At 37.2% G+C, this 13074-nt stretch overlaps 1 protein-coding gene across 1 annotated transcript in view; it reads left to right on the top strand.

Moving 5' to 3' along the window:
• The window catches only part of CFAP70 (cilia and flagella associated protein 70), a 75336-nt gene that overhangs the window by 27861 nt on the left and 34401 nt on the right, over positions 1-13074 (top strand). Inside the window, 6 exon segments of the mRNA XM_019624075.1 lie at positions 2613-2712; positions 4324-4458; positions 7234-7361; positions 7363-7402; positions 7587-7667; positions 9402-9493. Coding sequence (XP_019479620.1) covers positions 2613-2712; positions 4324-4458; positions 7234-7361; positions 7363-7402; positions 7587-7667; positions 9402-9493 — 576 coding nt within the window.

Raw genomic sequence — 13074 nt, 5'->3', positions numbered from 1 at the left:
CTGTCGTTCAGCATCTCAGCTGCGGAGGGCAGTGTCACTGGCCCTCATATGTGGGATCCGAACCGGGGCCCTCTGGCATCCCAAGCGAGTTCTTAAGCATCGCGCCACTCGGCCGGCCCTACTGATAGTACTCTTGATGCTATAATTTTTTTTTTTACTGAAACCTGGACATTATGTACTGGGTAATAAGAAATGAGGTAATTAGGTTTTTTAGTGTGAGGTTTTATGTTAATCTGGCTAGGAACTGGGCTGTGTTTAATGTTTGCTGTGGATGCAGGTGCTAAAGGCTTCGGTTTCCTTTTTTTTTTTGCTCCTCCCCATTGTCTTTGGGTTTGCCTAAGAACTCTTTCTTAAATTGGGTCTGTATTTTGCAGTTTTTCAGTTATAATCCACTGTTATTATACTGGAACACTGTTTATGTAGTGATAAGGTATTGGGGAGGGGGAAATGTTCCATAATCCTGTGATTAAATCTCAGTATTTTAATGTGTTTGAATCCCTGGGCTGTGCCCTTCAGAAGCATTTAATAATAGCCTTTTTTCTTCCTGTCATTATGTGTGACAAGAAGGCTACGTGGGCCTAGGGGTGTCTAATTGCCCTTCCCCTGGGCCAGATAGGGCTTTGGTAATTTCCCTTACAAAGTAGTCCTATGTTATGGAGAACACTGTGGGCATATTTCAAAATGGTTACTTTTCCCTTCTCTGCCTAAAAGGATTTTTATTCTATCTTCACTGTGAGAATCTGCTGGAGCTTCTTGATTTAAAATCCAAAAATGTGTGGGGAACCCCTAAGACTGGGTTCCCAGGAATTTTTAACTCGATGGCTCATCCACATTCAGCCTCCAGCAGTTTGTCAAAATTATTATTAAAGTATTTCTACCTGTTATAGACTCTAGTGACTTCTGCTGTCTGTAAGCCTGTAAGCTGATCTCAGTTGTAACTCTCTGTACTTGACTGTCTCTCTAAATTTCAGTGTGGTGATTTGCTCTATTAAGTTAATTCTTAGATGGATCTAAGAAAAGTTGTTGATTTTCAGTTTGATCAGCATTTCTCTTGTTGTGAGGATAGGTAGTAAAACATCCAAGCTCTTTACCTGTCAGCTGACACTGGAAGCCCTACTCTATTTTCATAGTAGAGATAAATGTCTTGTACTATTTTTTTTTTAAAGATTTTTATTGGGGAATTAGGGGGAGGGGAACAGTGTTGGGGAATCGGGGAAGGGGAACAGACAGGTAGGCAAATTGCTGTTTGTTCTTCAGTCTAATTGTGGAGGACGTCGCTTCACTGGCCCATGTTGGTATGATCATTGTGCTCTTCCCAGGTGAGGCAATCGGTCGCTGGTCATTGATCGGCCACTCACAGCGGCTCCTGGTAGCTCACACCAGATACCAGCCACTCACGCTGGCTGCCAGCCACTCACGTAGTCCACTGCAGCCCACTGCAGCCCTGCTGCAGCCTACGCTGTTGCCAGCGACTCACAGCAGCCCAGCTCCAGTCGAGCTGCTGTTCATCATCTTAGCTGTAGAGGGCGAGCGTCACTGGCCCTCAATGTGGGATGCGAACCATCTTAGCTGTAGAGGGCGAGCGTCACTGGCCCTCAATGTGGGATCCGAACCGCAGCCCTGCTGCTCAGAGCTGGTGCTCCCAAGCAAGCTTTTAACCAGCTGAGCCACTCGGCCGGTCCTGTTTTGTACTATTTTTGCATACTTATCCAATTATTTCTTTAGAATAAAGCACTAGAAGTGAAATTTCTGGGTCAAAGATTATGAACATGTTAAGGCTTTTGATTTATATTGCCAATTGCTCTTTAAAAATGTAGAGTTTGCCTCTGCTAGCAGTACAGTAGATTTTCAGAATTGTATAGATTTGAGAAAGTATAAAAAAAACCCACTTATATAATAAAAATTTTTATATATGTGTATTCTATTATTATTTTTTTAAAGAAAGAGTTTTTGTTTTTTGTTTTTTAAACTTTATTGGGGAACAGTGTGTTTTTCCAGAACCCATCAACTCCAAGTCAAGTCGTCGTTATTGAACGGGCAACCTTGGTGTTACGAGCACTACGCTCTAACTACCTGAGCCATCCGGCTGCCCCTCCATTACTTTTTTTTTTTTCTTAAGATTTTATTGAGGAATTGGGTGAGGGGAACAGCACTGGGGAATCGGGGGAGGGGAACAGACAAATTGCTGTCCTTTTGTTCTTCAGTCTAGTTGTGGAGGACATTGCTTCACTGGCCCATGTTGATATTATCATTGCGCTCTTCCCAGGTGAGGCAGTCGCTTGTGGGCCATTGGACGGCTGCTCACTGTGGCTCACAGCAGACCATGGCAGCAGAGGTTGCAGCCTACACTGTCGCAGGCAACTCACAGCAGCCCAGCTCCAGGTTGAGCTGTTGTTCACCATCTTAGCTGTAGAGGGCTCAGCGTCACTGGCCCGCATGTGGGATCTGAGCTGGGGGCCCTGCTGCTCAGAGCTGGCATCCCAAGCCAACTCATAACCAATGTGCTACTCGGCCGGCCCTCCATTACTTTTTGAAAGAGAGGAATACTTCCCTTTAAATAACACTAACTCCGTTTTTGCGTATATGCTAATAGGCTGATTCTTAATACACAGTTTTCAGAAGCGAATTGCTGATTGCCGGTTGTGGCCTGTAGAGATCACAAGAGTCCCCCTAATTACTGTACCCAAAGGGAAAGCTACCAGATTTGATAAGGTAAATTTTTTTACTTAAAACATTTACATAAGAAATGCTGGGTCAGAGCCGACCTGTTATTCTGCTTCTAATTCTAATATTAATGGAAAATATGAACTGATGTGGCTGCTTCCTAGGGTGACCAACTGATCCTAATTTGCAAAAATTTAAAACCATGTGCCGAATAGATTTCTGGTTTTAATGCTAAAAGTCTCATGTCCCAAGAAACTCCTCTGTCCCTGGCAAATCAGGATGACTGGTCACCCTAGATCCCTATTGTCCACTAAAAATTATTTAGCCTTTATTTCCAAATATCCTATTTCCCTTTAGCCCTTCAATACAGTTTTGCTATAGGTAAAACCATTGGCAATACGGTTCAACCTAATACATCTTTCTGAATTTCTTTGACTTACTGATTTAAATGTTTTAGTCTGCTAATTAGAGTAATAGGATTCATAGATGTACCGCTATTCTGAAAAGAGAGCATTGATGAGACTAGAACATGTTCTCTATTGTTTTACTTGGGCATATCTGGTCTTTTATGCTTGTTCATAAACTCCCTGAGGGTGGGATCCTGTTGGAGACGGCTTTGTATCCTCCACAGTACCTACCTAGCCTGACCCATGGCATGTAGCAGATATTTAACAAGTACCCAAATTATTTAATGGATTTTTAAAATAGGCTTTTTGCAGAATAAAACTACTACTACTGTGTTACCGCTTCTCCCTTTGTAATATATATGTATTGACTAACTTTCCTTAGATTTCAAAACAACATAATGTTATCATATGAACATAGGAATTTAATTTCTAATTATTTTTTTAATAGATATAATCAAAGAGATTACTTTTAAACTTGTGGGAGTTAAATGTTTTCTTTCACTTTATTCCTTATAAAAGTTTTCTATGGCAAACCATACAGCCATTAAAAATGATGTTAAGGTGTATTTATCGACATGTTCTTCATCTTTGTAATGAGAGTTTAGATGAGATTAGGGATGGCCTATATAAGACGGCAGACTGTTATTCATCCTCCTTCATCCATGGCAGAGAGTACTGGTTAATCAAAGCACTCTTCCCTTCTGAGCCTAGATTAAGATACAGAATCTTTCTCAACACAGTACTCTAAAACACCTCCACCAATTGATTAGAATGTAGACATCAGTTAAAGTCTATTTGTCAACACTGGTCCAGATGATTTGTAAGACACTTTTCATTCATATGAATCTGTGAACTAAAGCTAATAGCCAAAGCTCCTGATTCCCTTTAAGTTGTTGTTGTTATTATTATTGTTTTTCACAAAGTTTCACTTTTTCCTAAGAAGCAACATGGTGAAATTGACTTTTTGGTTGAGTACATATTATCAATTAATTTGAGTATGTGTTGATCTCACTACTGCCTTTACTGTTCATTAACACTGTTTATATGCATCATCTCAGTGATCATGGTATTATTAAACCTATTTTGAAGATAAAGAAATGAAAACCCCAGATGTCTATGTTACTGGCCCAAAGTCAATTAGTTAAGTAGCATATCTAGTTCCTAAATCCAGTCTTTGAACTGCTGAGTCAGCTCCATACCTTATGCTGCATTTCTCTGTAGCACTAATAGCTCTCCGGTTTTATTCCTTTAGGCAGAAGATGAAAATCAGCTTTCGTTTCACGGTGTGGCTTATGTTAATATGGTCCCATTGCTGTATCCAGGTGTGAAGAGAATTCGGGGAGCTTTTCATGTTTATCCTTACCTAGACAGCGTAGTCTATGAAAAGGTAAGAAAAAATTGTATAGAAGGTATATCCTAATTTATCCTTTATATATGTGTTTACTTATATCTTTAACATATACATCTTTGCAATGGATATTTGGAACTAATTGGTATACTGGGATGTTAAATATAGAGCCTTACTGTCATTCTGCCATTGAACCTCAAAACCTTTAGGCCAAAAACTGGAAACAACCCAAATCTCCATCAACAGGTGAACAGAAAAACAAATTGTGTGGTAAATCTATATGATGGAATACTATTCAGCAATAAAAAGGAATGAACTATTGACACATGTAACATGGATGAGTCTCAAATACATCATGCTAAATGAAAAAAGCCAGACAAAAGGGAGTGCATACTTTATGATTCCACTTAAGTACAATTCTAGGAAAATAATCTATAGTGACAGAAGGCAAATCAGTGGCTGCTTGGGAAAAGGAATAGAGGGAGGAGGGATTACAAAAGAATGAGGGAAGATGGAAATGTTGGTGATTTTGATTGTAGTGATGGTTTCACATATGTATACATATGCCCCAAATTGATGAAATTGTATACTTTAAATATGTAGTTTATTTTATTACAATTTTACCTCAATAAAGTTGGATACAAAATCTTTAGGATAATTAAAGTAGTCTAGTGTGTTAAATATACAAAAATGTAAATCCACGATAATGAGCTATAATATGGTGCTTTCAATTTTCAGGTGTTAAAATATTAAAATCATCTGTCTATATATAGAAAGAGAATATATCTATACATATATTCAAGCAAAAAGTCAATTTTATCATGTTGCTTCTAGATGAAAGTGAGGCTTTGTAAAATACAACAATAATAATGCTAACAGAAACATATTTCATACATGTTTTCGTATACTATTTCATCATTATTAGGACGGCTATTTTTCAATAATAGACTTATGAAAGACCCATCATCTGTTTTCAAACCAATTGAATAGTGTACTCTTTCTATATAAGTATCCTTTGAATCAGAAATCACACTTATTGGGATTTATCTTAAAGAAATAATTTAATAGAATTACAACCCCTATATTTATGAAAACTTTTGGGTATCTATAATAGCAAAAACAAATAATAAGATTATATGTCTAAAATAGAGAAAGGTTTAGTAAATTATTGTAAATAAAAATGATGGAATATGCATCCATTAAAAAAGATAATCATTCAAAAGATATAATCATTAATGCTTTGCAGATAGTTAAATGGAAAAAAATTACAAATGTCATAGATCAAAATATATTTCAAATGAATTTATTAAAATATGTTGGCTCCAACCGAGTGGCTCAGTTGGTTAAGAACTTGCTCAAGAGTGCGAGCTCTGAGCAACAGCGGTTCAATTCCGGGCCCGAGCTGAGCTGCTGCTGAGCTGCCAACAGGTGGCAGGATGGCTCAGCTAAAAAAAAAAAAAAGAAAAGAGTATGCATCCTTGCAGAGCTTTAAAAATAAAAATACGTCAAATTGTGAAGACCATAAAAATAGAACTGCCTTTTAATTAAATATATTAATTAAGGGAAACTCCTAGGCTTGAAAGTAATAAAATATATAAAAGATTTCGGTTAGCAAAAAATGAAAAGCCTCTATATGTAGAAAAAAACATCGTAAACAAAATTACAATGTACCAGAAAAACTGGGGAAAATATTTGAATACATATCAGAAAGATGGCTACTATTACTAAAATATGAAGCACTTAATGAAATAAATAAGAAAAACACACAATTTTTACTGAACAAGGTCCATGAAACAGCAGCATACAAAAGAAGAAATGCCATTTGCCAATAAATATAAGGAGAAACATTTGGTCTTAAATATAATAAAAGGAATGCAAATTTAAATAACAATAAAATATCAATTTATCTATAAAATTAGACAATTATTTAAAGTATGATAATGCCTATTGGTGGCAAAGTTGTGGTAAAACAACTCTCATTCACTGCTAGTAGAAGTGTACATTAGTACCAACTCGCTACAAGGAAGTTTTTGTCAGTATGTATTAAGCTTAAAATACTTATATCCTTTCTCATAGTATTCCTACTTCTATAATAGGAATCTATTTTAAGGGAATAAGAATTGTATCCAAACTTTACTGTATGAAGATATTCTTAGTGAATCTGAGGGAAACAGTATATCATAATTGAAAGGCTTTGACATCAGGCAGCCTCTAGTTCGAATTCTGGAACTACCATGTATTAGCGAGGTGACTTCAGGCAAATAACTAAATTTCTCTCAACTTTAGTTTATTCATCAGTAAAATCAAGACAATGCTTGTTTCCCATAATTGTTTTACATATTAATTGAGATAAACTATATAAAGCACTAGAGATATAGTTGGCACACAGACCTTTTTACCTCTTTTATTATATCCATATGATAGGAGAATAAGGTGTGTGCATTAAAAATTATTCTTGTGAAAAATTTAAAAACATGAGAGGATGTATGTGATAGTCTGTTAAATGAAAAACCAGGATCTAAAACTACATTCAATATGATCACAACTTTCTAAAAATATATAATTATAATTTTAAAAGTATATAGAAAGTATATTTGGCAAACTCCTTAATGAGGTATAGCCAGAATATTTCCTCTCCAATATGTAATTGAGATTTGTTCAACAAGTACGGCATTACAATGAAGTTTTTTACTTGTACTTTCCCTATCTCTCTCTTATTCTACAATGTTGAAATTATCTAGAAAACTAAATGATGTTAAAGAATAACGTGGGCTTCTTTTATTTGCCTGTGAGTCATTGCATTTTTTTTTTCAGACCAAGTGTTTATTTAGCTTGTTCCGGGATACTGCCCATCATTTGATTCAGAACAACAGGATCGGAGGAATTAATTCCCCATTGTCCAAACCAGTTACTTCTAAGAACCTGAAAGAGGATAAAATAGTAAGAAATAGATATGGAAGGAATGCCTACACCTGGGGATGTGGTAGGTTGTTGGAAAGGTGATGATTTTGCTGGTTTTGTTACATTCCCGAGGCTTGTACTGATTTCTCATTTGAGGAATTGCCTCCATTTCATTTGCATTTTGATGCAACCTAATGATCATTGTTCCTGCCATTGTGAAGACCATGTCAGAATTCCGTTTTTGAGGTGTGTTCATTTTCTTTCAGCAAGCATCTAGTGTAAAATCTCAGAGCTCAGATACACCTTTGGAAACTGAACCCCCTGTAAACCACAATCTGGAAGGACAGGTAACTATGCCTACATCATTTATGTTCATCAGTCCTACCTTTACTGAGCAAGGTAGCATGGTATAGTGGAAAATGCTCAGGAAGATGCTCATTATTTGGGTTACCATCCCAGATTTTCCATGACTAGTTATGACTTCGGGTAAATTTCTTTGTCTTGTTAAGACTTTGTAAAATGAGTGGGTACCAGATTAATTTCAAGGTCCTTTTCAGCATTAAAATGTTATGTCTTTTATTAATTATACTGTATTAAGCACTATGAAGGATACAAAGATGCATCATTTGCAGTATTTATCCATTTGCCCTTAGGACACTCAGTAGTCTGCTGGGTAAAACAGACTGGTACATAAGTAGCTGTAATACAGAATTTTGATGAATGCTATAGTAGAGGTACAAATAAAAGTGCTGTGTAGGCTCTGAGGAAACAGATTAATAGCCACTGGGCAGTCTCAGAAGTCTTCATGGAAGAGGTGGCATCCAAGCTAAATAGTGAAAGATAAAGAGAATCCTTTGCGAGATAAAGATGGAAGGAGAGGCATTTCAGGGCCAGGGAACAGCTTGAGTCAAAGCACAAAGAAGGTAGCAGAATTTGGGAGTACATCAATTAGTTCAGTGTCTGGTATAGAGAAATGAAAAGAAAGGAGAGGTTCTAGAAGGAGGTGAGAAAGAAGAGAGAGGCTGAGTTGGGTTATAGAAAGAGTTTGAAAGTCTTGCTAAAAAGTTTGGGCATTGGCCAGCCGAGTGGCTCAGTTGGTTAAGAGCTCGCTCAAGACTTTGAGCTCTGAGCAATAGCGGTTCGATGCCCGGCCCGAGCTGAGCAGCCGCTGAGCTGCCAACAGGTAGCAGGATGGCTCAGCTAAAAAAAAAAAAAATTGGGGGCATCATTCTATAGGTGACAACAGGCCACGATCCTCATTTAGGGACTCACATTAAAGGTTTTTAATAAATTATGTAGAAATAAGTCCTCGTGTGTTTCAGGGCAGAATTCTTGAAAGGGTGTGAAAAAGAGAGATTGAAGTTGAGGTAGGGGCTTCAGATACCAGTTTACAGGTTTTTCTTACAGTAAATATGAATGTTGATGACAGTTTGACTTAGGGAAGGAGTTATAGAGGCAAGGTGTGGAACTGGGAAGCTTTGGCGGGGGGTAAAGAGGATGTCAAGGAAGAAAAGTTAAAGACAACTCAGGTTTCAAGCTTTACTTTCTGGAAGGTTGGAAAAAATCACTAAGAGAAAAGTCAAAAGAGAGGCTAATATAGAGGAAGTGATAAGTTTGATTTTGGACACATTGTATTTAGGATACTAGCAAAAATCTGGGCAGAAATGTCCATCAGGTCACAGTTGGTAGATGGTGGTGAGGGTGCCATGAATGGGAATATCAGAAGGTTATGTGCAGAGTATTTCTGCAGGACTCATGAACGACGTTTAGTGGAAGAAATATGGCATTCACTTGAAAAAGTTCCAAGAAAAATATTGAACAAGATAAATAGGGCTTCAGCTGGGGTAGAAGTCTCCAAGAATAAAATTGAAAATTCTTTCCTGCAAGAGATAACCACTGTTGCTATTTTCCTTCACAGTTATTTTTCTATGTGAAAAATATTTTAACAGTCAAGATCACACTATATATATGGTTGCATATGCACGTTTCTCACTTATTGGGAGCAGTATCTTATGTTACTAAAATATTTTCATAAATATCTTTTTCCGAAGAGAATAAATTAGAGAAAATTGTCTTTACAGCAATATGTAGATGCAGGGACCTACATCGTGTTGGAGATTCAGCTGAGCAAAGCCTTGGTTCCAAAGCGGCTGCCAGAGGAGCTAGCCAGACGGTGGGTAGCAGTGGTTTTCATACGACTTGTTTTGCACAAACAAGTTAAGTATAAATAAAAGGAAGTCAGTTTGTCTTCATAAGTGTAATTTCCCTTGGGCTAAGCATCAATTTTCTGTTATTTTTCCCAGATGAGTTTCTTACATTATTGCTGTTTTCTTATTACAAAAGCAGTAGATGCCTATCACAAAAATTTCGAGGAAATTGAGATTAGCAAGAAAGTATATAAAAACACTCAGATTTCTACTTACCCATTGATAACTACTTTTAACACCTTGGTATTTATCCTTCTGGAGCTATTATGAAGCCCCTGTGTTATACAAACACACACCTCATTCCCGTATAAATATATGTAATTTTTAAAAACCATTTTATGTTGTGCTTTCATTGTTATTTCTCTGGAATTGTCCATTTTATCTAGGTTATCCAATTTTTTTATATACAGTTGTTCATGGTATTCTCTTATTATCCCTTTTTATCTTTGTAAACTGAGGAGTAATGTTTCACTTTCCATTTCTGATTTTAGTAGTTTGAGTCTTTATTCTTTTTTTCTTAGTCCATCTACCTAAAGATTCATCAGTTTTTGTTGATCTTTTCAAAGAACCAGCCTTTTTGTTTTGTTGATTTTCTCTATTTTATTCATTTCCACTCTGATCTTTGTTTCCTTCCTTCTGCTAGCTTTGGGTCTAGTTTGCTCTCCTTCTCTAGTTCATTAAGGTTTACAGTTAGTTTATTGATTTGCAAGCTTTCTTTTTCTTTTTTTTTTTTAAAAGATTTTTATTGGGGAATTGGGGGGATGGGAACAGTGCTGGGGAATTGGGGGAAGTGGAACAGACAAGTTGCTGTCCTTTTGTTCTTCAGTCTAGTTGTGGAGGACGTTGCTTCACTGGCCCAAGTTGGCACCATCATTGCGCTCTTCCCGGGCGAGGCAGATCAGTCACCGGCTTCTGGATGGCTGCTCACACTGGCTGCTGGCTACATACGGTAGCCCATGGCAACCCACTGCCACAGGGGCTGCAACCTACGCTGCTTCACTGGCCCAAGTTGGCACCATCATTGCGCTCTTCCCGGGCGAGGCAGATCAGTCACCGGCTTCTGGATGGCTGCTCACACTGGCTGCTGGCTACATACGGTAGCCCATGGCAACCCACTGCCACAGGGGCTGCAACCTACGCCGTTGCCGGTGACTCACGGCAGCCCAGCTCCAGGTTGAGCTGTTGTTCAGCATCTTAGCTGTGGAGGGCAGTGTCACTGGACCTCATATGTGGGATTCGAACTGGGGCCCTCTGGCATCCCAAGCCAGTTCTTAACCATCGCGCCACTCGGCCGGCCCACAAGCTTTCTTCTTTTTAATGTATCAGTTATACCTGTACATTTCTCTCTGAACAGTTCTTTCACTGCATCCCATAACTTTTGGTATGTTGTGTTTTCGTTTTCATTAATCTTAACATATTTTTTTAATTTTCCTGTGATTTCTTCTTTGACCTATTAGTTGTTTAAAAGTATGTTGCTTAATTTCCATATATTTGTGAATGTTTCAGTTTTCCAGTTTCCTTCCAGTTATTGATTTCTAATTTCATTCTATTGTGATCAGAAAAGATACTTTGTATGATTCCAGTCTTTTAAAATTTATTGATATTTGTTTTGTGACCTAACATATGGTCTATCCTGCAGAATGTTCCATGTGCACTTGAGAAGAATGTGTATTCTGTGTTGTTGGCTGGAGTGTTCTGTACATGTCTGTAGGTTAGACTGGTTTATACCTTTGTTTAAGTCCTCTGTTTCCTTATTAATCTTCTGTCTGATTGTTCTATCCATTATTGAAAGTGGGTATTAAAGTCTCTTATTGAAGAATTGTTTATTTCTCCCTTCAATTGTCTCAATTTTTGCTTTATATATATTTTAGGGCTCTGTTGTTAGGTACATATGTGTTTATGGTTGTTATATTTTATTGCTGTCTGGAACTATATATATTTCTTCTTTGTCTCATGTTATTTTTTCTGATTTAAAATCTGTTTTCTCTGATGGTAATATAGCTACAACAGCTCTGTTTTGCTTACTGTTTTCACAGAATATCTTTTTCTATCCTCCTTTCAACCTCCTTGTGTCCTTATATCTAAAGGGAGTGTCTTGTAGACAACAGAGATGGATTCTGTTCTTTTTTTTTAATCCAGTCTGTCTATTGCTGCCTTTTAATAGGAAAGTTTAATCCATTTACATTTAATGTGATTACTGATAAAAAAGGATTTATTCTACCATACATCAGTTATCTGCATGTCTTATATGTTTTCTGTTCTTGAATTCTTTTATTACTGCCTTTTTTATATTTAACTGATTTTTTACAATGTACCATTTAAATCCCCTTCTTCTTTCCTTTTCTTTATATTTTTAAGTTGTTTTCTTAGTGGTTAGCTTGGGGATTACAACGATCATTTTAAACTTATAACAACCTACTTTAAACCCAACACTCATATCAACCTCCCCTAGCTCTACCCCTATCCCTTGGAAACCATTTATCTACTTTTTGTCTGTATAGATTTGCCAATTCTGGGCATTTCATAAAATGGACTCATACAATATGTAAGTTTTTTTTGTGACTGGCCTCTTTCATTTAACAGTGCTATCAAGGTTCATTCACACTGCAGCATGTATTAGTACTTCATTTCTTTATTGCTGAATAATATTTCATTGTATTGATATATCAAATTTTGTTTTTACATTCTTCAGATGATGGACATTTGGGCAGGTTATTCTTAGTTTATCATTCTATAATAATTGTATTGAAGTGAAAGTCAAGTCAACTTATGTAACTCCTCTGCTCAGAAACCACCAGTGACTCCCCATCACACTCTGAGTAAAAGTCAAAGTCCTTACAATGTCCTACAAGGATCTACATGTTCTGCATGTGCTTTGCCCTCACTTTTCCAGTCCAGCCAAAATGGCCTTCCTGCTACTCTTCACACATGCCAGGCACACTCTTACAGCAAGGGCTTTATACTTGCTGGTCCCTTTCCCTGTGACTTTCTTGCCCCTGGTATCTACATGACTTGCTTCCTCATTTCCCTTAGGTCTTTACTTAAATGTTATCATTTCAGTGAGTAAGGCTTTCTCTAGTGAAATATGCTCCCCCACTTCACCACCCCAGCCCCCAACATAGTCTGTCTGCCTCCCTGTATTATTCTCCATGGCATGTATCACTAACATATTTATCTTGATTATTTAACTTGTTTGTTTTCTTTCTTTCCCCACTAGAATGCAAGCTCCATGAGGCAAGCACTTTTGTCTGTTTTGTTTAACGCCCCATCCCCAGAGCCTAGAAAAGTGCCTCATGAATAGGAGGTACTCAGTATATATTTCGAAAGAGTGAATGAATAGATAACATTGTCTCTGGAGTGGAAACTGGGTAGCTGGAAAATAAGGTTGGAAGGAGGTAGTTTATTATATATTGTTTTATATCTCTTAAGCTTTGAATCATATGAATATATTAACTATTAAAGTAAATAGAATTAAAATTAGAAATTACAAGCAGAGGTATATAATCACATAGGACCTATTGGAGAAAAATTGAACATGGGAATTTGA

The sequence above is a fragment of the Hipposideros armiger genome, unplaced genomic scaffold (assembly GCF_001890085.2).
Source record: "Hipposideros armiger isolate ML-2016 unplaced genomic scaffold, ASM189008v1 scaffold_15, whole genome shotgun sequence".
Classification (NCBI taxonomy): domain Eukaryota; kingdom Metazoa; phylum Chordata; class Mammalia; order Chiroptera; family Hipposideridae; genus Hipposideros; species Hipposideros armiger.
The sequence above is the reverse complement of the archived record's forward strand: the minus strand, read 5'-3'. Positions and strand labels throughout refer to the sequence as shown.